General features: G+C 36.9%; 1 protein-coding gene across 1 annotated transcript in view; it reads right to left on the minus strand.

Annotated features, from left to right (window-relative positions):
* Positions 1–19,979, minus strand: part of LOC103985245 (uncharacterized) — a 35,082-nt gene extending 15,103 nt beyond the window's left edge. The window contains exons 1-3 of the mRNA XM_009402890.3: positions 19,843–19,979; positions 19,144–19,206; positions 18,146–19,036 (exon numbers count right to left, since the gene is read on the minus strand). Coding sequence (XP_009401165.2) covers positions 18,146–19,036 — 891 coding nt within the window. The 5' untranslated portion in view covers positions 19,144–19,206; positions 19,843–19,979. The remainder of the gene's footprint in view (positions 1–18,145; positions 19,037–19,143; positions 19,207–19,842) is intronic.
* Positions 19,980–22,732: the final 2,753 nt, after the last annotated feature.

Here is a 22,732-nt window from a genome sequence, read left to right on the forward strand (position 1 = left end):
TACTCTCTCTCTATCAGAGGACATCGTAGCTTTTTTTTTACTACGGGTATAATGAAAGACTTGTTTAAAATCTGAATGGCAAGGTCCAGTAACCTCCAACTCCATCCTTCCTCCACCAACGCCCATTACCTTGACCACCACCATCATGGCAGGTTCCCCCTCCCTACTTTATCCCACCTATATTGCTCCAAAATCAATTAAGGTAGTAGAGAACTAGAACCACTGGCACCATAGTTTCCTATTAAAACAATCATTACTTTCCCTCACACAACAGTGACTGCCATCATCACAACACGAATAAACTAATATACCAGCTCCAAAGATATCACTACAAAATTAAAAAAGCATTCTTTCTCCCTCTTTATCTTTGGAAGCAAGGCAACACAAAGGGGCACTAGGATATAACAACGAGAAAACATAGTTCCCAAGTAATTTGTGGTTGGCTACATGGAACCCTTCCTATCATTGAGCGATGTTGATGAAATTATTGTTAGACCTACTATTTTGACAATTTACAAAAAATTCCAGGCGGTCGTTGGCCAAACCAGTATAGGTCTTGTACGGACTGGATGGTTGATGCCTTGACAGTTTTTAGTGGATCCACTTGTTGGAAGGCATCAAGTGGATTAGATAAATGTCTATATCTCCCAATCTACTTTCCTAAGATCCTTAATTTTCTATTGCTAATGAAGTGTTTTATTCGCTTTTTTACAATCATGAGTTATGCTTTGGCAGAGCGAATGACAACAGTTTTCCCCCACATTCACTTGTCACTAACCAATTTTCTTTTGGTGCAAATCCTAAGAAACTAACTCTTTGCAAGCAAACATCACAAGGGTGCGATACAACTTAAACAAAACTAACTGCATCAATGACAAATAGTATCAGAGCAAGAACCATAAAATGACAAACACTTGAAAAACTGCATAGAGGGCATAGTGGGGACTGCACAAAGGGCAATCCGCACATGCAACCCCTATGGAAACAAACGTAGAGACAGAAGTGGAGAAAGTTGCTTAGAGGAGCAAGTATCTAGATTGGTGTAAGAGAAATAGCCAACCTCTTGTGTGAGAAGCACTATGCAAAATGCAAGCAATGAAGTACATGTATGCGCGTAAATCTTGAGATGGCTGAATTTGAGCTATGAGTTGAAACTTGATCAAGTATTATGCAAGAATGAGCAGTTGTCAAGGAAAGAGGTCAAGCAAGTCGAAGAATGGTAGCTTAACAACCAAAAGAACTAATAAGAACTTGCAAAGGTGAGGAAATTGACAACTCAAAGAATTTTCGTACTCGTGCAAAAGTTTATGCAGGCTAAGGGATGCATGTGGCCATCCTGAGGTGATCGAGAGAGGGAAGCTCGATGCACCATGGAGGAAAAGACATTATTCTTTGACAAGGAACAAATATTTAGATGCGACCCAGTTGTGTGGATGTTTTAAGCTCTTGTGATAGGCCTTGGTTGTGCAGCAAAGGGCTGCATCAGCAGAGAGTGCATGACATAGCAAATGCAACTCTAATGGTGAAATGATCCAAAAAATTTGAACTCCATGAAACATACGAAGAAGACTGAGCATCCTTGGTGAAGTGATCTTTGATACATCCAAAAAGAAAGATATGAAGAGGAAAATTACTTCAACATATTAAGTTTGCAAGTGGAATTCTTTGGTTTTCATGGATACTTCATGTCCAACCAACCATACATCACAAGGGGAGCCCTTGAGAAATAGGCACTCTTAAACCTTGTCATATTCTTCCAAACCAAAGAACAAGGAACCCAAAGTTGAAAGCACAACCAGCTTGAAAGGTCACAATTGTTTAGGCCACTCGGAATGCTATATCGCTCGATACAATATGATACGAGCAATATGTACCAGTTCACTCGATATACTAGGTGGAGGATGTATCAATCAGTACAAAACAATCAAAACTCAACCATTACTGACTTGTATGAGTCAGTAATGGTCAGATTTCAACCGTGTTGGATCAATGGCTTGGATCATTCTTGCTCCAATGATCAATTTGACCATTGTATGGTGATAGTTGATCTTTTTTTCTTGCTTTTGAGGCTGATCATTCTTATGATATAGAGCAGTAGATCAATGGCGACAGCAGAAGTTCCAATGCACTCCAATCCCCCCGCCCATACATGCCACAATTATACTTGTCTCGAGATGCCCCTCGGACACTTATCGTTCATGATGATCATGTAATGACCATTACCATGCTTATTCATCAATGGCATATAGTTTACAAGTATACTATGTCATGAGAGGAATTTCAAGATTGGGCCTGACAGATGCACCAGATTGATATACAAATTCATAACATCAAGGATCCTAATCCACCAACTGTAGAGTCCTGTCATTCATTTTGATGGTGGAAACATGCATATACAATTTCCTTTCGTTTATTACTTAGGTTGCTGAAATCTTAAAGTTCTGACACGTAATCTAACATCTCAAATCGTATCTTTGTAGATGATTCAAAATCAACAAAAAAAACAGAGGAACATATGACAAAATTTCTCCTCAACATTAAAAAAATAAATTCATTATCTCATCCCTATTTGCACTTTATTATTATTCAATTTGAATTGACATTGCATTAAATTATAATTAAAAGGGATTAAAATAGGGTTTTTTTCCATTTTTTAGGTACTTTCTGACCATTTTTATCGAATTTCTCGAAAACCAGTAATATTGATGTACTAACATATGGTATGTTGTTATTGACCTGTGCGTACCAGTGTGGGCCTGGACCAACAGTACCTATCAGCACGAGATGACGAACCTTGCAAGTAGCGATAAAGAATCATCACAAGGACCTTGCATGAAGATTGTGCCAAGGATCATTAAAGGGTAGGTTGGAGTGAAATCATAGCAGAGGCCAAAGGCAAACATAGGCTCCACAAGCTTGAAGAGAACCAAAATCGAATAAGAGGGGTCATCACATGATCCTAGCACATACTAATGCGTTGGTGGATACATGCGAGGTCAAGTGGCATAACTATCGATGCCAATATCAAAGACAAAGGCACGTAATGAGCTCATGTATGGACATTGAGCTCAACAAAGAGCTTGATGTAGATTTGATATTTGTATGTGAGATAGACTATGAAGTTAAGACATTTCCTCGAGCAAACGAGGCACATGGGCTATATATCGAAAACCATTCCCTCAAGCTTCTTTTTGTTGTTTCTCGACCTTGAAAGTAAGTTTACAAACATTATCATAACTCCAATAAGGTTTTACTTGGACAACATTACCAATCTCGGGTCTTAGACCATCAAGATATCTTGCTATAGTTTGCTCCTCTTGAAACTATGATCGTATTTCATTATAAGAAGATCAAGTTCTACTGAGTACTCTTCCACAGAAAGATCCTTTTGTTTGAAGTTATAAAGCTCAAGAAAAATGTCTTGCTAGTAGTTGTCAGGAAGATATTTCTTATTTAGTTCTCTCTTTATTTTCTCAATCTTTCTTTTACATCCACATTCTCTTCTTTTTCTTTTTAAGATTTTTCCGACATAAAGAGACATGTTTCTTCAACTTTATGACAACAAGCATGGCTGTGTAGGGTGAGGAACATCTTTAAAATCAAAAACTCTTTCAACAATTGAAACCAATCAAGTTCTATTCATCATTCAAACTCAGGAATATCAACTTTAAGATTGAAGTCACGATCAAAATCATGATTTCCTCAGACATAAGAAAATGAAATCAAGGTTGACTTGGTGGAATGGATTAACATACTCTGCTTCAACTTTGGAAGAAATATGGCTTGGAATGCTATATCACATATTGATCGAAATATTGTTGGAGTTGTATATGCCTTCCTAATTAATCGATTTTAATATCTTGATGATTTCTTTCACAAGCATAATGTTCTTCGACATTGGGAGCACATTGGCAACAACATAACCTTTGCTCTAATACCAATTTGATGTCAGGATGAAGAGAAAATAAGTGAAATATATTAAAGGGTGCTCACTACCAAAGATAACACCAACCAAAAGGAGTCTAACTAGGAATACAAGGCTTAGAAACTCACCACTCTAAGGAATCATACAAAGCTATATGAGAAAAACACTTCTCAAGACCCAAGACTTGTATTTAGAACACTATGTGTCTCCAACGCTTAGACATGAGATATACAAATAGTGATAGGCTTGGAACAACCCTCTAAGTATGGGTGATTAATTCTTCACCTTTTTTAAGATTTAAAATAAATGAAAACTAATTAAGACTTATAAATAACCAAAAGCCATCTAGGAACTCTAAAAGATAAGAAAAACTTTCTTCCAATCTTGAAGAGCAATCATCATGACCTTTGCAGAGAGAATTGAGCATAACTTTATCTAAAAACCTTCAAATCAAATTATATTTCCAATGGTGTATAATTCATGTCAGAAATGTCTCGAAATTCATCTCAAAATTAAGGAGAGAGTATTAGACTTCTGATTTATTGGAAAGCTAAGAAACTAGTGTGACTACCTTGACTTCTCTTGATTCAGAGTTTTGGGAAACTCCTATGTCGAGCTAACTCGTGCAATGATGTATATTTCAAGACATCATTATTTAAATCCAAATCAAGAGGTAAAACAACTTACATTAGACTTGGTCAAGAAACCGAGCGACATAAAGGAGTCTACTTAAAAGGCAAAACATGGGGCGGAAGTACCAACTTGACACTTCCCTTGGTTGAAGATCAAGAACATAAACCCTTGTAAAGGCAAGAGCAAAACCATGTCATTCCTTTATTCCCTCTTTCTAATGAGGGATAATTCAACTTGCATGGTACCATGGTAGAAAAGAGCTTCCAAGTACATACACCTAAACTCAACAATGTGATTGATAAAGGAACAAAGGCATGAAGACTTGACTTACTTGTGAAAAATACACCATAGTGCTTCCATTCGAGTTATCATAAAGGGATTTCCACATGGAAATGGTGCACAACAAAGATTGTGCTAGGCCAAAGGCCTAGGATCGAGACAAGTGCACACTGATCCATCAAAGTTTAGAGGAGCTTCAAGAGCTGATGGATGATGGACTAACCCAAAGTTGAACTTCGATCGTAGACGGTCAAGATGCTATAACGATAGATTAATGAATGAGTGTTGATTGCTAAGGAAGCGAACAAAAAGTGTAAGTGACAAAACCCCTAAACTTCACACCAAAAATCCACACGTCACTTGGAGGCAATGCATACCAAAAATCCCGTGAGGGATTTACTTAAACAAAGGGATGGTTGGGGGCTTCTGGGAGCTATTGGTGGGCACCATGACAGCAAGAAAGACTATGACTCAGAGTGAGTCCATGGTACCACCGGGTCTTCCATGCATGCAAAGAATTTGCATTGGATGAAGGTCGTGAACATTGAGGGTAGGGTACCATAGAGGTAAATTGTCACATCCTGGATTTTTTTTTTTTTTATATATCTACCCACATATTTAGGCCAAATAGATAAACATCACTTTATTCATCATTCATAAACGTTTATTACAATTCATTTATTACAATCCATTTATTCATCGAATCATAAATAGAAAAATAAGCATAGTGATGTTAACTTCAAGAATCATCCAAGTGGCTCTACCTAGCGGTAGAGGAAGGTCCGCTCTCCATTGGAATCCGATTTAGTATTAGAGGGAGGTTACTCTGAAAATCAAAACAAAAAAAATTCAGCAACGCTGAGTAGGAACCCCAAAAGTCAACTCAAAATGTATACATGATCAAATTTCAATCAATCATCCCATTGGCGTATATCAAGTACCCGAAGGAGCACTCCCCCAACAGCGGATGGAGAGGCTTTATCCTACGGGATGAGTTTGTGTTCTCCCAACAGCGGATGGAGGCAAACTCATATCACACTCCCAACAGCGGATGGAGTGGTGTCCCACACCCGCCAAAGTGGGGACACGTTCCTCCCAACAGCGGATGGAGGAACCGTCCAGCCGCCACGTCTGACGGCCCGCTAATCCCCGAAGGGAAACGCTCTACTTGCTCTCGGCAGGAAAATAATATAATCTGACACTGGTCATGTCCATTTCGGGATGAAATAACATATTTAAAACATCTCTTTCAAATATCATCAATATCAAATAATATAAATTAGCCCTCAATTGACTTGAACTCCAGTTTAATCGATTCAATTGAACTCGATTTACTAGAGCCTAACTGAACTGATCTCTAATCCTTATTTAACTGGTCTGGAACCACCCTAGACTAGTATAATTTAGACTAGATTAAGTTCAATTTAAGTTAAACTAACTTGAATGAGTCAATCAATTCGGAATCACCCTGAATTGATCTAGACTAATCAAGTCTAGTTTAGTTCAATCAATATTTGGGCTCAAGTTCAACAATAATATTGGGCTAGATTGAGCCAGTCCATCTACTGGTCATATGCATTATACATGATTGAACATGCATTACACAAAACTGGCCCAGCCCTGGCCCATGGACTAGCCATGTGCGTCGCATGTGACCACCCATAATGGTTGGGCTAGGGTAGCCCACGGGCCAAGGCCTGACCTGTGGATTGGGCCTGGCCTGTAAGCAATTTCATTCCAATTAATATTCAATTTCATATCATAACATATACCCATTAACAATATAAATAAAAACATAATAATGCATTAAAAGATAGATGAGGAGAAAAGCTTTAATACAAGGAAATAACATTCTTAATTTGACTAGAAATCATAAGACATTAAAAGAGTGACTAGGAGATAAGTTTTAATACAAAGAAATAGGCTTCTAAATTCAAATAAAAATCATGTTTTCAACACATAAAATTTCAACATATTCTAGTCATATTTTAAATCATTCAGAATAATATATTTTAAATTTCAGATCAAAGAATATAAAAAAGGATTTTAGATAACATATTATAGTCTAACAAGATTTTAATCCAGATAAGATTAAAGATAAACTGTAATACAGAAAATATATCATATAAAACATATACATTTTTAATATATTTAATTCTACAATAAAAACCTTAATCATGGATCAAAGAATATTATGAAAATTTTAACTGATTACTTTAATACAAAAAATTTCATATTTAAAGAATTGATACACATTTTTCAAACTATAAAACTTTCAACATTTAAAGAATCAAAATAAAAGCTAAAACTTTTAAATTTAAGAAAGGTAGGGAAACCTACCTCTTGTCAATAGGGTGTAACTCCTCGTTCTCTTGTCAACAGGGTGTAACTCCTCGTTCCTCCCGCTGCCAAGCTCGACTAGGTGAGGAACGAAGGAGAGAAATCCCTCTCTTTTTAAATAGGAGGAGGTGAGCCTCTATTAATAGAAATTCATTTTAATTTTCGTATTTATTTAATATAAATTATTTCCATTTAATATACTAACAAATATGATATCATCATATTTGGAATACTTAATAGTTATTTCCTTAATTCATATCAACAAACAAGGAAGTAGATTAAGATTTCCTTAAATTATAATAACAAGCAAGGAAATAAAATCAATTCCTAACTTAAATATTTGATTTGATTACATTTCTCCCCTCCTATAGGAAATTTGGTCCCCAAATTTAGCTTACCTTAATAGAATTGATGAGAATACTGCTCTCGCATATCTTCTTCTCTTTCCCACGTTGCCTCTTGGTCTGAATGGTGTTGCCAACAAATCTTTACCAAAGGTATAATTTTGTTCCTTAGAACATGTTCTTTCCTTTCCAAGATCTGGGCTGGTTGTTCTCTAAAAGTGGCATCATCTCGTAGTTGTAGAGGTTGGTAAGATATGACATGTGATGGATCCCTGATATATCTTCGAAGCATTGACACGTGGAATACATCATGGATGCTAGCCAAAGCCGGGGGCAATGCCAATCTGTATGCTACAGGCCCAACCTTTTGTAAGATCTCAAATGGGCCAATAAATCTTGGGGCTAACTTTCCCCTTTGACCAAACCTCATAACTCCCTTGGTTGGCGACACCTTTAAGAAGACGTGCTCACCAACTTCGAACTCTAGATCTCTTCGCCTTCGATCTGCATAACTTTTCTGACGACTTTGAGCTGTTAATAATCTTTGGCGTATAATTCGAATATTATCAGCATCTTTTTGAATTAATTGAGGCCCCAAAAGCTTCCGTTCTCCCACCTCATCCCAATATACAGGTGATCTGCACTTTCTTCCATAAAGAGCTTCAAATGGAGTCATCTGTATGCTAGAGTGGTAACTATTATTATAAGAAAACTCAATTGGATGTAAGTGCATATCCCAACTCCCACCAAAGTCCAAAGCACATGCTCTTAAGAGATCTTCAAGAGTTTGTATTGTCCTTTCAGATTGACCATCAGTTTGGGGGTGAAAGGCTGTACTAAACTTTAACTGCGTGTCCAAAGATTTTTGTAAACTTCCCCAAAATTTAGAGGTGAATCTTGGATCTCTATCTGAGATAATGCTAACTGGCACCTCATGATATCGAATAATTTTCTTAATATATAAGCTTGCTAGTTTATCCAATGAATACTTCTTGTTAATAGGAAGGAAGTGAGCAGATTTAGTAAGTCTGTCTACTATTACCCAAATTCCGTTATATCCTTTCACAGTCTTGGGTAATCCTGTCACAAAATCCATAGTGACTTGCTCCCACTTCCATTCAGGAATCAAAATCCTTTGCAACTTTCCTGCAGGTACTCGATGTTCTATCTTCACCTGTTGATATATCAGACATTTAGAAACAAACTCTGCTACATCTCTCTTCATACCACGCCACCAATAGTTTTGGCGTAAATCTCGATACAACTTAGTAGTCCCGGGATGGATATTAAATTTTGATCTATGTGCCTCCTCTAATAATTGTATCTTTACTGGATGGCTTTCGGGAACACAAAGTCGATTGTGGAATGTAATAGAACCATCTTCGGCTTGGAGGAATTCAGGTCTAGATCCTTGAGCTATTTCCTTAACTATCATTTGAAGATATGTATCTTCCTTTTGACCTTCTTTAACCTTTTCCACCAAAAATGATTGTGTCATCAAACACACAAGAAAACTTTTATTTGTCTCCGATAAAAGTTTAAGTTTTAGGTTTGCTAACTCCGTCATCATAGAATTCCTTTGAATATTCATATAGGCTACAAGACTGTAGGTATTTCTGCTTAAGGCATCAACAACTACATTAGCTTTCCCAGGATGGTAGTTGATATTAAAATCATAGTCCTTTAGAAAGTCCAACCACCTTCTTTGTCTCATATTTAAATCTTTCTGTGTGAAAATATATTTGAGACTTTTATGATCTGTGAAGATTTCGAAAGTCTGTCCATAGAGATAATGCCTCCAAATTTTCAGTGCAAAAATGATAGCTACTAGCTCTAAGTCATGAGTAGGATAGTTCTTTTCATGAGGCTTTAATTGCCTCGATGCATAAGCAACTACCCTCTCATTTTGCATTAGAACGCAACCAAGCCCTTGTAGTGAGGCATCACTATACACTACAAAACCTTCTCCCCCTGAAGGAACCACCAAGATAGGAGCACTGGTTAATTTCTTCTTCAATTCTTGAAAACTTTGTTGACATTTATCATCCCACATGAATTTTATGTTCTTTTGTGTCAACTTGGTCAATGGTGCTGCTATTTTTGAAAAGCCTTCTACGAATCTTCTATAGTATCCAGCCAAACCCAAGAAGCTTCTAATCTCTAAAACATTAGAAGGCTTCTTCCATTTTATCACAACTTCAATCTTATGAGGGTCAACAGATATACCAACGCTCGAAATTACATGACCGAGAAACATAATTTCATTTAGCCAAAAGTTGCACTTGCTTAACTTGGCATATAGTTTCTCTTGCCTTAGGACTTCCAGAACTATCTTAAGATGGTGTTCATGCTCTGCTATGCTTTTGGAGTAGATTAGGATATCATCAATGAACACAATTACAAATTTATCAAGATAAGGGTGGAACACCCTATTCATGAGGTCCATGAAGGCAACTGGTGCATTTGTGAGTCCAAAAGGCATTACTAAGAATTCATAATGACCATATCTTGTTCTAAAGGCAGTTTTCTGTATGTCTCCTTCCCTTCTCTTCAATTGATGATACCCGGATCTCAAATCAATCTTTGAGTATACCTAAGTACCTTGAAGTTGATCAAACAGGTCATCTATTCGGGGAAGAGGATATTTATTCTTTATGGTCACTTGGTTGAGTTGTCTATAATCGATGCATAGTCGCATAAATCCATCTTTCTTCTTCACAAATAGGACAGGGGCACCCCAAGGTGATACACTGGGTCGAATAAAACCCTTGTTCAAAAGCTCTTGGATCTGTTTCTTTAACTCCTCCAACTCAATTGGTGCCATTCTATATGGAGGTTTAGAAATAGGTGCAGTACTAGGTAGAAGTTCAATTGTAAATTCAATATGTCTATTTGGTGGCAGTGCAAGTAGATCTTCAGTAAAAACATCTGGAAAATCTCGCACAATGGGGATGTCCTTTAATACTGGCTTCTTAGATTCTTCTCCAGAAATGAAGGCCAAGTATCTCTGACATCCCTTCAGTAATAGTTGGGTAGCACTCAAGGCTGAAATAATAGAAGGAAACTTTTCTTGAATCCCAATGAACTTGAAAGGTGGTTGATCTAGAGGTGAGAAAGTAACAGTCTTTCGAAAACAATCGACACTTGCATGGTATGCTGAAAGCCAGTCTATACCCAAGATAGCGTCGAAATCTTGAAATTCTAGTAGAATAAGATCTACTAGCAAATCGTGACTTTCAATAGTAATAACAGAGTTTCTATATATCTGATCAACTATCAAAGAGTTTCCAACTGGTGTTACTACCATTAATGCATTATTCATTGTCTCACGATTCTTATGCAATTTCATAGCAAAATAGGGTGATATAAAAGAATGTGTAGAACCAGAATCAATAAGCACAGATGCTGGCATACCACAGAGTGTGATGATACATTTAATAATAGATCCCGAGGCTTCAGCATCTTGATGAGTCAGTGCGTAGACTCTTGCCTGTCCTTCCTCTCTAGGTCGTAGTTGTTGTTGTCCAGTTGTTTAGGGTGGAGCTCGGCGTTGATGTTGCTTCCGTAGGCAATCCTTTGACATGTGCCCTGGTTGTTGACAATAAAAACATACGCGTTGTCCCATGGGGCATGAGGTGGAAACATGATCTGTCTTCCCACAGAAATAACATCTTATAACAACTTGATTGCTAGGAGCTCCTACTTGTTGATGCCCAAACTGTTTATCTTTTCCTTTCTTTGAGGGTCCGGAATGTGATCCCCCGTACGTAAATGGTGTAGCACTAAAAGGTCGCTTTCGATCCTTTGCTTGTTGTAATTCATTATCCAATTTCTCTACCACCAAAGCTCGATTTAACACTTCAGTATATGTTGGTAAAATCAGTACTGCAACAGACTTTCTAATTGATGATCGAAGTCCCCTCTTAAAATGACGAGCTCTTTGACTTTCATTAAAAGCAATATGTGGAGAGAATTGAGCCAACTCAGTAAAATGATGATCATATTCCATTACAGTTCTATTTCCTTGGTGCTAAGGAACTCTTGTTGTTTCTCAAAGCGAATATAAAATGCATCTTTAAACTGCTCCCAAGTTACCACATTACCTCCTGCCTCTAACATCCTCCTTTTTGAGGTCCACCAAGTGTCTGCCTTCCCTTCCAAAATGAAAGAAGCGAAAGGCACTTTTTGATTTTCCCTACATTCGATAGCTTCGAATGTCTTTTCCACTTGACGAATCCAACGTTCAGCAAAGATTGGATCTGGCTTGCCCTCAAAAATTGGTGGTCCCAATCTCTTAAAGTGATCTAAAGTATTATTCCTATCCCGTGGAATTTCATCTCGTTCCTCCTGACGCTCAAAGTATCCTCTAATAGCATTGAGGACTCCGTGTACGTCATCTTGAGCATTGATGGGTGTTGGGGCATGAGAGGCATTCTGCGAAGTCGGAGAAGCTAGCCCATAATTAGTGACAGGTGTACGGGAGGACTGGGTTTGCTCTACGATGTGTGGAGCTTCTAAGTTATTATTTGTTTGAACACCTCTCCGAGTGCGTAGACCAATAGCATTGCGACCATGAGCACCCAGAGTGACAGGACCACTAATCTCTGGAATTGGCTCCATTACTCCTATAATAGGTTAAAAACAATCATCGATTACAGTCAATCAAGGGACCTAATACACCTACAGGCCCTAGACCATGCTCTGATACCATAAAAGATGTCACATCCTGGATTTTTTTTTTTTTTTTTTTATATCTGCCCACATATTTAGGCCAAATAGATAAATATCACTTTATTCATCATTCATAAATGTTTATTACAATTCATTTATTACAATCCATTTATTCATCGAATCATAAATAAAAAAATAAGCATAGTGATGTTAACTTCAAGAATCATCCAAGTGGCTCTACCTAGCGGTAGAGGAAGGTCCGCTCTCCACTGGAATCCGATTTAGTATTAGAGGGAGGTTGCTCTGAAAATCAAAACAAAGAAAATTCAGCAACGCTGAGTAGGAACCCCAAACGTCAACTCAAAATGTATACATGATCAAATTTCAATCAATCATCCCATTGGCGTATATCAAGTACCCGAAGGAGCACTCCCCTAACAGCGGATGGAGAGACTTTATCCTACGGGATGATTTTATGTTCTCCCAACAGCGGATGGAGGCAAACTCATATCACACTCCCAACAGCGGATGGAGTGGTGTCCCACACCCGCCAAAGTGGGGACACGTTCCTCCCAACAGCGGATGGAGGAACCGTCCAGCCGCCACGTCTGACGGCCCGCTAATCCCCGAAGGGAATCGCACTACCTGCTCTCAGCAGGAAAATAATATAATCTCACACTGGTCATGTCCATTTCGGGATGAAATAACATATTTAAAACATCTCTTTCAAATATCATCAATATCAAATAATATAAATTAGCCATCAATTGACTTGAACTCCAGTTTAATCGATTCAATTGAACTCGATTTACTAGAGCCTAACTGAACTGATCTCTAATCCTTATTTAACTGGTCTGGAACCATCCTAGACTAGTATAATTTAGACTAGATTAAGTTCAATTTAGGTTAAACTAACTTGAATGAGTCAATCAATTCGGAATCACCCTGAATTAATCTAGACTAATCAAGTCTAGTTTAGTTCAATCAATATTTGGGCTCAAGTTCAACAATAATATTGGGATAGATTGAGCCAGTCCATCTACTGATCATGTGCATTATACATGATTGAACATGCATTACACAAAACTGACCCAGCCCTGGCCCATGGACTAGCCATGTGCGTCGCATGTGACCACCCATAATGGTTGGGCTAGAGTAGCCTACGGGCCAAGGCCTGACCTGTGGGTTGGGCCTAGCTTGTAAGCAATTTCATTCCAATTAATATTCAATTTCATATCATAGCATATACCCATTAACAATATAAATAAAAACATAATAATGCATTAAAAGATAGATGAGGAGAAAAGCTTTAATACAAGGAAATAACATTCTCAATTTGACTAGAAATCATAAGACATTAAAAGAGTGACTAGGAGATAAGTTTTAATACAAGGAAATAGGCTTCTAAATTCAAATAAAAATCATGTTTTCAACACATAAAATTTCAACATATTCTAGTCATATTTTAAATCATTCAGAATAATATATTTTAAATTTCAGATCAAAGAATATAAAAAAGGATTTTAGATAACATATTATAGTCTAACAAGATTTTAATCCAGATAAGATTAAAGATAAACTGTAATACAGAAAATATATCATATAAAACATATATATTTTTAACATATTTAATTCTACAATAAAAACCTTAATCATGGGTCAAAGAATATTATGAAAATTTTAACTGATTACTTTAATACAAAAAATTTCTCATTTAAAGAATTGATACATATTTTTCAAACTATAAAACTTTCAACATTTAAAGAATCAAAATAAAAGCTAAAACTTTTAAATTTAAGAAAGGTAGGGAAACCTACCTCTTGTCAATAGGGTGTAACTCCTCGTTCTCTTGTCAACAGGGTGTAACTCCTCGTTCCTCCCGCTGCCAGGCTCGACTAGGTGAGGAACGAAGGAGAGAAATCCCTCTCTTTTTAAATAGGAGGAGGTGAGCCTCTATTAAGGGAAATTCATTTTAATTTTCATATTTATTTAATATAAATTATTTCTATTTAATATACTAACAAATATAATATCATCATATTTGGAATACTTAATAGTTATTTCCTTAATTCATATCAACAAACAAGGAAGTAGATTAAGATTTCATTAAATTATAATAACAAGTAAGGAAATAAAATCAATTCCTAACTTAAATATTTGATTTGATTACATAAATCTTCTAAGTATATGCCAAAAGTTCCAAGAGGGACTTGATAATATAGAGGTATGTTTGAAGCTATTGAATGGACTATTCTAGAGCTCACATTTGTTTTTGGGAGCCCTAGCTCTATTAGAGGAAAAGGTTGAGCAAGTGATAACATAGCGGAGCAAGTGATGGCAAAGGCTATGTGTGGGAGTACAATTTGTTGTTCTATTCTATCAATTAGAAGGGAATTACTTTGAGAACATAAAAGTGTTATCTCTCGATGGCAAAACAAAGTGATGGGATCCATAGCGATACATAGGAGGGTCGTGAGCCTGACGTAGGTCCACGATACTACCAAGCAAGACTTATGGAAAGTCACCTATCCTTGCTCTCAAGGGAGAGAGTGCACTGGTCAAAAATTAGGGCCAATGCTATAGAATGTGGACAACAAAGGACGTCATGAGGCATATGTAGAAGGGGTTTTAATCGAGATAGTCAAAAGTAATGGAATTCAATCAATGTGAGGGTGGTCAACCAGGGAACAAGCAATATGCAACGTCGTTTCCTGATCTTCTTAAAGGAGTAGGCAGTGAACTCATGAAAGGGGTACAACCCCAAAGGAATGACAAAATCAATCAGAAACTCTTTTGAGTGAGGACAAAATTTTGCTCTTTCAACAACAACACTTCTTGCACTCTAAGAGTGCAACGCAAAGAGTTTGCAAAGTCAACTAACCTAGTTTAAGCCATGGACTGCGCATCAAGGGTCGGGGTCAAGTAATGCAACTCTGATCTCCTCAAACCATGAGATAGGGCGAAGTTAAGAAACCCATGTCTCTTAGTTATTCGCAAAGAAGCTCTACAATAGATGAAAGTCCGTTTGTAGTTAAAAGAAAGTGGTCATCAAATGCTCATCAGTTGGTGATCAATTCTACCAAAGCTACTTGTTTGCTTCATCTCGCAATACAGTGACAAAAAAGTGAAGGTGATACACACCTACTTAGACATGATGAATAAGTGAAGGAGAAATCATTGAGCAAATTTTGTAGAGAAGGCCCCAAAACATGAAGCCATGCTAATAAAACTCCAATAAGCATTCACCTTGTTCAATCCATGCAAGACGTACAAGGGACTAGCATGCAATCATGAAGGCCATTTTCCTTCACTAAAGGATCCACAAATTTCAGCACAACATGAACAACCGCACACCACCAGAGTCATCGATAAGTTAAAGAATCATTAAAGGATCAAAGTTTGACTACTTACAATAGTGTTGAGAGACCAATTAGGAGTCAGAGGGTGTGTTGCAGCAGATAGAGGATTGAAGATGCAGCATATGAAAAGATACAGAATTCCCAAAGACTTCAATAAGGATGTCAAAGAAACAAGTACAAAAGTGTCACAAATTGTCCACAAGGTGCAAAAACTTATTGGTGCAATCGCCCACCTTTTTGGTTTGTTCCTGGCTTAGGCAGCATGTAATAGGAGTACGCTTACCAGTCCCTTTTTCGCTCCTAGCATAGGTAGCTTTTAATGAGAGTAGCCTTTCCAACCCCATTTTGATTAAACTGTGTAGCTGTTTTGGCTTATAAGCAAAGCTTACTAGCAATTGTCATGCAAGAGTAAAACTATCCAAAAACGAAAAGCCTCCAAGCTAGTATTTTTACGCACAAAGATGGTGAGTGAAACTTCAGCCATCTCAACTTTGTAGAGAGCTTCAGGAATTTCCATGTGGCATGGGGTTGGATGGGGCTCTAAGGCAGTGTCAACAATTGGATAGTAGCATGCCTTGCAGCAGGGTGTCGTGTGGGCACTTGTCCATGGGAACCTTGCACGTAACCGACTAGGCTTGGAACCTTTATCACATGTCCATTCTAAGTGAGCGAAGGCATACACTTTCTATTATTAATAAAGTGTTAGGTCTAGTTATGCTTGTGTGACATGCTTTGACAAAGCAATGGTGAATCACTAGTACATTCGCTTGTCACTAACTTATTTTTTTAGTGGTGTAGGTCCTACATGACCATAAGAAGATTATGGGGAGGTTGATCCTATACAAGGCAAGGATGCCACCTGGCTTAGGCAATATTATATAAGTATATGACAATGCAACATGCAACATGATGATATGCCCGCTATCAATGTAAACAGCAAGTGGGTTTAAAAAAAATATTATAAAAAAGAAAGTGAGTTTCCCTTCTAGTTCACAAGGCTCACCATGCGATAAGCGTAGTATCACACATGGACCGCATGAAATTGGATGATCCATGTGCTGATTTTCACTGGGATCAATATATACTTACGAGCTGTCTGTGTGCTGATTCATGACCAAAAGAAGCAAAAACTTCTAAAACTACCTTGATATCCCAAGCCTGATAAATCTTAAATTGTATCAGTTCACTTCACCAACAAGAATTATTCAATAACTTGTATCAGTTCACTTCACTTCGATTCTGGCTTGCTTTCTGACTTGTATGGTGGAGATAAGAGGAAAATATTAGATAACTGGAGAGAGTTGGTGGGCGGGACAAAGTTCTCAAATCAAGGAATTGTGGATATGAGGTGGAAAGAGAAGCTAGAAACAACAGAGGATCATCTTTTATGGGAAAAGGCCTGTTTGGCAAGAATAGAAATGAAACGTTTTCTAGCTATTCCAAGTGCCAGTTCACAGCTTTGTCAGAAATAAACAACTTAGGTTTAAAAGTTATAGTTTATAGCTTTCTTCTACAAAAAGAAATTAAGAGTTTAGACTTATTTACCAGGTTAGTCAATCAAAATAGGAATAGACTCCTAAACAAAAATTGAAAATCAAACTAACATAATCTAATGAAATCTCAATTCTAAAATAAGAAACAATCCAATCTCAAAACTCAAATTTAGCTCAATCGCTTCCAATCCTGACTCACCACCATCAACATTATCAAGGCACCAACATGTGGATCCAATGGTTAAAATTTGCTTCCACTTGATTGGGAAAAGTGCTAATTCTTAACAGAACTAAAAAAGTTCCTTTTATGCCTACATTCTTAATGTGCCAGAGTTTATTATGTAACTATCTATTTCTCCTTATGTTTTGCATAAGCTGTTGTCTCACTAATAATTTAATATGTTTTTATCCTGTTTTAATATTAGTACCTTTTGTTAAGATTCTGCACAATCAGTCATGCTTAAAATAATCATCACCCAAGAGCAAAATCATGACTGAGAAATATGGATCAGTGAAGTAGATGGAATTAGGAAAATTAATCTATGCCAATAGTAGCTTAACTAACTTTCATGAACCCAACAGGTTCATATTTGGTTGTAAAATCCATAATGTAGTGTTCATATATTTTAGCAAGTACCTCCTTGATAGCTTATATTGTAATAGCCAATCTTTCCAAAATCTAATTGTTATAATAGAGGTACCAGAATTTCAGTGTTTTTCATTTTCTGATTCTCTAGTCTCCCAGTGGATATGGGCATGAAGTTTCCAGATAAGCACAAAACTACACAAGGACATTGATGTTAACAGAATTTAGCCATTTATAGAACTTCCTTTATACTCTAGCACACAAATTTCAGGAAGGATTTTCTTTATACTCCAGAAACACAAATACCAACAAGAACTTTCTTTGCATCTAACACTATAAAACCTCCTTGGATAATGCAGTGAGGAATAAGAACTGAGGATATATAATATTTTGCTGCTACATATGGACATCAGTTTAGCTAATGCACTTTCTCAACTATAAACCCTTGACACATTAAAAATCTAAAAGTAACAATCAATTTGTCAGCAATGAACATAGAAACAGTAAAAGTATACCTCCAACAAAGAATCTTGGACTTCTTTTGGTATTTTAGGTAGTACACGTGACAAGATTTCCTGTTGTCTCCATCCAGTAAAGATACGGTGTCCAAGAATGCACCTCCTGCTTCTTACCTTTCTACACTCTGACCATCTACGATATGCATCAGATCTGTAGAACTTTCCATAATAGTAAGACAGTATGTCTCCCATCTTCTTACACCCAACAAAATTTTTCACTTGAACAAGATTCTTTCCAAAAATATAAAGACCAAGAAGAAAACTTTGTGACTCATCCTCACTCCAAGAGGAAGATGGCATGCCAGGCAATGGATTGTAACCTTTGGCTTCATTATGCTGCAGCAGAGGAGCACCACTATGTATCTTATTCTCTAAGGGAATGCTTTTCGTTGTTGTAGATCCATCAGACCCGCAACAATTTGCTAAGTCAGTGCATTCATCTGTGCATGCAAGACTTAGAAGATACGTAGAATGGCCGCTTGAACTTTCTGCTGGAAATTGACTCATAGTCTTATATCCAGGATCAGCTTGGCTTTTTCCAGTGTTTGTATGTGCCACTGACCCACCCTTAATGGAACTAATGTCAGAACAAGAAAATTCTTTCTGTTCATCTTCGGTAACATCACCTACATGGTGCATCCACATAATTGGAATGGCTGATCCTACTCCGACATGATAGTCAACAGTAAGCATGTTTCTGGTACTAATCAGGCATGACTGTGTTGCTAGTTCTGGAATCTGCACTTGGTGCTCATCTCCTAGGCGAGGACGTATCAGTGGTTCATCATAAATACCATTTCTGCAAGGGGAATCTGGTGAATGTAACTGATCAGAAAGCACCTCAGCAGCAGCATGGTCTTCGATATAGTTCATTCCAGCAGTACCCATCTGTCAACACATTGAATAGGAAAAAATAGAAACCTATCATTCCGTCACAAATTACAAGAAAAAGAGGCCAAATATTGACATAAACTCAGGAAAATTGTTTAGATCACCTTAGATTTAGACCTCTCTTCCCGATGCGTACAAGAGTAATACAATCTATGTGCAAAAGTTTCCTGGAGATAGACATGTGTTCCAAGTAGAAAGAATGAGAACCCATAAATGTGAGCTAAATACAAAGTTATTTGACCTTGTAAGTAGTTAAAACAATGTCATTTTTCTTATTCTTCATTATCTGAAACCTTATACAAGTAAAAGTAAGCAGGAAAACACGAGAGACCAATCAAACTAAAATTTTTGGGAGTGGACAATCACGTATGAATAACCAACTCTAACCGGACAACAGGAACCACATCCCCACGACCCTTGGCGTCGCGAAAACAACACACCAACACATGAAACCCTTCCTGACAAGACACAAAAATTTCGGCCCAACGACAAGCTCATCCAATTATCAATCAACAATAAGATCCCGTAACAATCAAACGAACCATGCTGGTCCCAACAGAGCTACGAACAAAACCATCAACCCCCGGACTGCGCGATGCACATTCCCAAGAGATTGCAGTTGTTGACGACGATTTCCATGCTGATGTATCAAATTGTGGTCATCGTCACGTCAATAACAACCAGGGCAAGCACGCAGTCGAGGAAAAAGTAGTGGGCGCGCTCAAGAAAGCTTACAAACAGGAAAGCACAAACAGAAATCGAGTACGAGATTGAGAAGAAAGTCATGAAGGAAATGGGCGTACCGGCCGCTTCGCGGAGTTGGTATCGATTGCTACGACCTCCGCAATATGACGAACAAATCGATCGATAGAAAGAAGGGGGAGAGAGAGAGAGAGAGAGGAGGCGAAGGTGAGGAATAGTGAGAAATAACAGGGGAGTCGTTCTCTTCCCTTCTATAAAGTTTATGGAAACATGTGTTATATATAATTTTTTTTTCTTCTCTCGGTCTGTTCGAAAGGGAGGGATCTCTAAGAATAAAAAATAATTTTGTCCACCTAGTTGTAGCGAAACCTGACATGTACCTGTAAAATGATTGGGGGCAACCTTAGGTCCACGCTGGGTCCCCGAGAAGCCTCTTCGCTTCGTTTCATGACAGAGCAGATGGAAAGGGCATTTACTGCAGAAGGATAAAGTTAAAAATGGTTCCTCCATATGACAATAACCAAGAAAGGTAACGGGGTGATCTGATAACATACTAATCCGCATAAAGTTTCCTATGAGAATCACCAATATACCGCCCATCGTCCTAAGAAGCACTCATCATCTTGATGCAATAATATTTTCATGTTTTGGTCTTCAAGTGGATTGGGAGTTGGGTCAGCTGAAACCTTATTGGAGACGAAAGAGCATGACCACAGATTTCCACTTCAATGGTTCATATCTCGACGTGCATGCATCAATATTCGTGCTCGAAATTGGAATTATGATATCGTCTACTCCCGTTTCGGTTGGGAGAGCGAGGAACGGCCAATCGAGTACGCAGGAGGATCGGGTGCAAAGACTTGGACAGCCGAAGCGGTTAGAAGCCAAGAAAATTCTCGAGTATAAGTAGCGGATGCGTCACGTGGTAGTTCATTGACGGATAATCCTTTTTGTTTCGTGTTGTATCCGTGTAAGCGGAGAGATTGCGACAGGATAAAGAAAAGGGTTTATGGTGGGGGATAGGACCAAAACTTGGCTCATCATTAGATGCTCCGAGTTATCGGTGCAGTGACTCGTTTGATGATTAAAAGTTTATTGGGAATCGTTTCGCTATAAAATGTGACATCGTCCTCCATGTAACAGATAATAAATATTTCGTCCTCTGAATAGTGCGATGCAATTTTGTGTTTGTAACAGGAGGAAATTACGAAAAAGGTTATCGGTTTTTACTTTTTTTTTTTTTTCGTAAAGAACGGATCATTTTCATTTATTTTTCCCCTCGTTACCATCACATTCTTAACTGATCCGGTTTCGTTATCCCTCCCTTTTTGCTTGATCCGATTTATTGTATTAAGATTCCGTCAAATGAATTTAATCTAGATAATTTTCTAAAAATATCTAAATTTTTAGTTTTTATCATATTCTTTCTTTTTATTCTAATAGAGTACTTCTTATTTTTAAAAAAAGATAAAATTATTCATGACTTCTATTACGGTGTCTATCACCTTTGCCCCTCGTTGCTTGTTTTCAAAAGGAAACAATAAACGACTTTTCTTTCATTCTCCTCACACGAGGCATCTCGACATCTCGAGTTGCTTCCCCACCAATCTAAGAGTGATAAGAAACGAAAAAAAAAATAAAGATATACTTCTTTAGATCAAGAGGTCTAAAATCTAGAAGACAAAAAAGAGAGTGTGAAAGAGGTTAGGGATGCCTTCCTCAAAGATAGTACAACAAGAAGCAAATAAGAATAAAAATGGAGACCAAAGACGATAAGGTACATAAGGTCGACAAGGCCAAGACAACGAGCATCGATGAGGAAACGAGATAGCAGTCGATGATGGGACAAAGGCCGAAGATATTTTTAAAAGATAAAAAGTGTTTTATGAGAATAAACTAAAAATGAGAATGGGAAAAAAAATAAAAACTTGGGGCAAATTTACCCTTAAATATAATCAAACTAATTATAAAGATATAATGATTAAAAAATTAAAATACCATGAAAATATATTCTTTAAGAAATATTCTAAAAAATATACATTCCAAAATTTTATTTTAAAATAATATTTATGTATATATCAATATTAAGAAATATTTTAGTTTTATTAAAGAAAAATACTTTACTATAATATTGTATTAGAATATTTTCTAGAAAATATAAAAATCAAAATTTATCTTCATACACAAAAATGTTTTAAATTATTCAACATTTTAAATAATTTTATATCAAAATTTAAATATTATTAAAAATTATCTTTTTAATAATTTTTAACTTCTCTAATTAAATATTTTGAGATGATTCGAATTTATACAAACCGATATAGAATATATAAAACCAAGCCTAAATTGAATCAAACCAAGTTAAGAAAAAAACAAGTCAAGTTAAAAAGGCAGAAAAGACCCCTCACCTTTTTTGAGAGGAAAAATAGAAAGTTAAAAAAGATGCTCTATGGAAAAAGTGAAAATAAGACACTTCCACAAAACATATAAAAACCAATGAATTGTTTCCGGCTATTCACCCTTTATAATATTAGAAATTAATATACATTATGTTAGTTATGATATGAACACTTTTCTAGTAGTCTAAGCTTTTTATATCAGAATAACTTATGAGTTCCAATCTTACATAAGTCTCTTTTTATTTTAGTGCAATGATCTCTCTAAATTGACTTGAACCATATAACTTAAGCTCTTGATCACACTATATATATATATATAGTGTGATCAAGAGCTTAAGTTATATGATCACTTATCATTGTATTCTGTTTCCTTCCAAGACACAGATGATCTTAAATGATTCAGATGATCTTATATACTTTGTGATACAAGGATATATATATATATATATAAGATCATCTGTGTCTTGACACAGAAATGTCCATGAGCCAAATGCACCTCAATTCACCAATTTGATTGTTCTTATCTATAGGTGAAATGGCAAGTTTCTCACCCCCATTTCCTGTCATGGGCACTACAAGACTTGAGTGACCA

The sequence above is a fragment of the Musa acuminata genome, chromosome BXJ2-5, assembly GCF_036884655.1.
Source record: "Musa acuminata AAA Group cultivar baxijiao chromosome BXJ2-5, Cavendish_Baxijiao_AAA, whole genome shotgun sequence".
In the NCBI taxonomy this organism is placed as follows: Eukaryota; Viridiplantae; Streptophyta; class Magnoliopsida; order Zingiberales; family Musaceae; genus Musa; species Musa acuminata.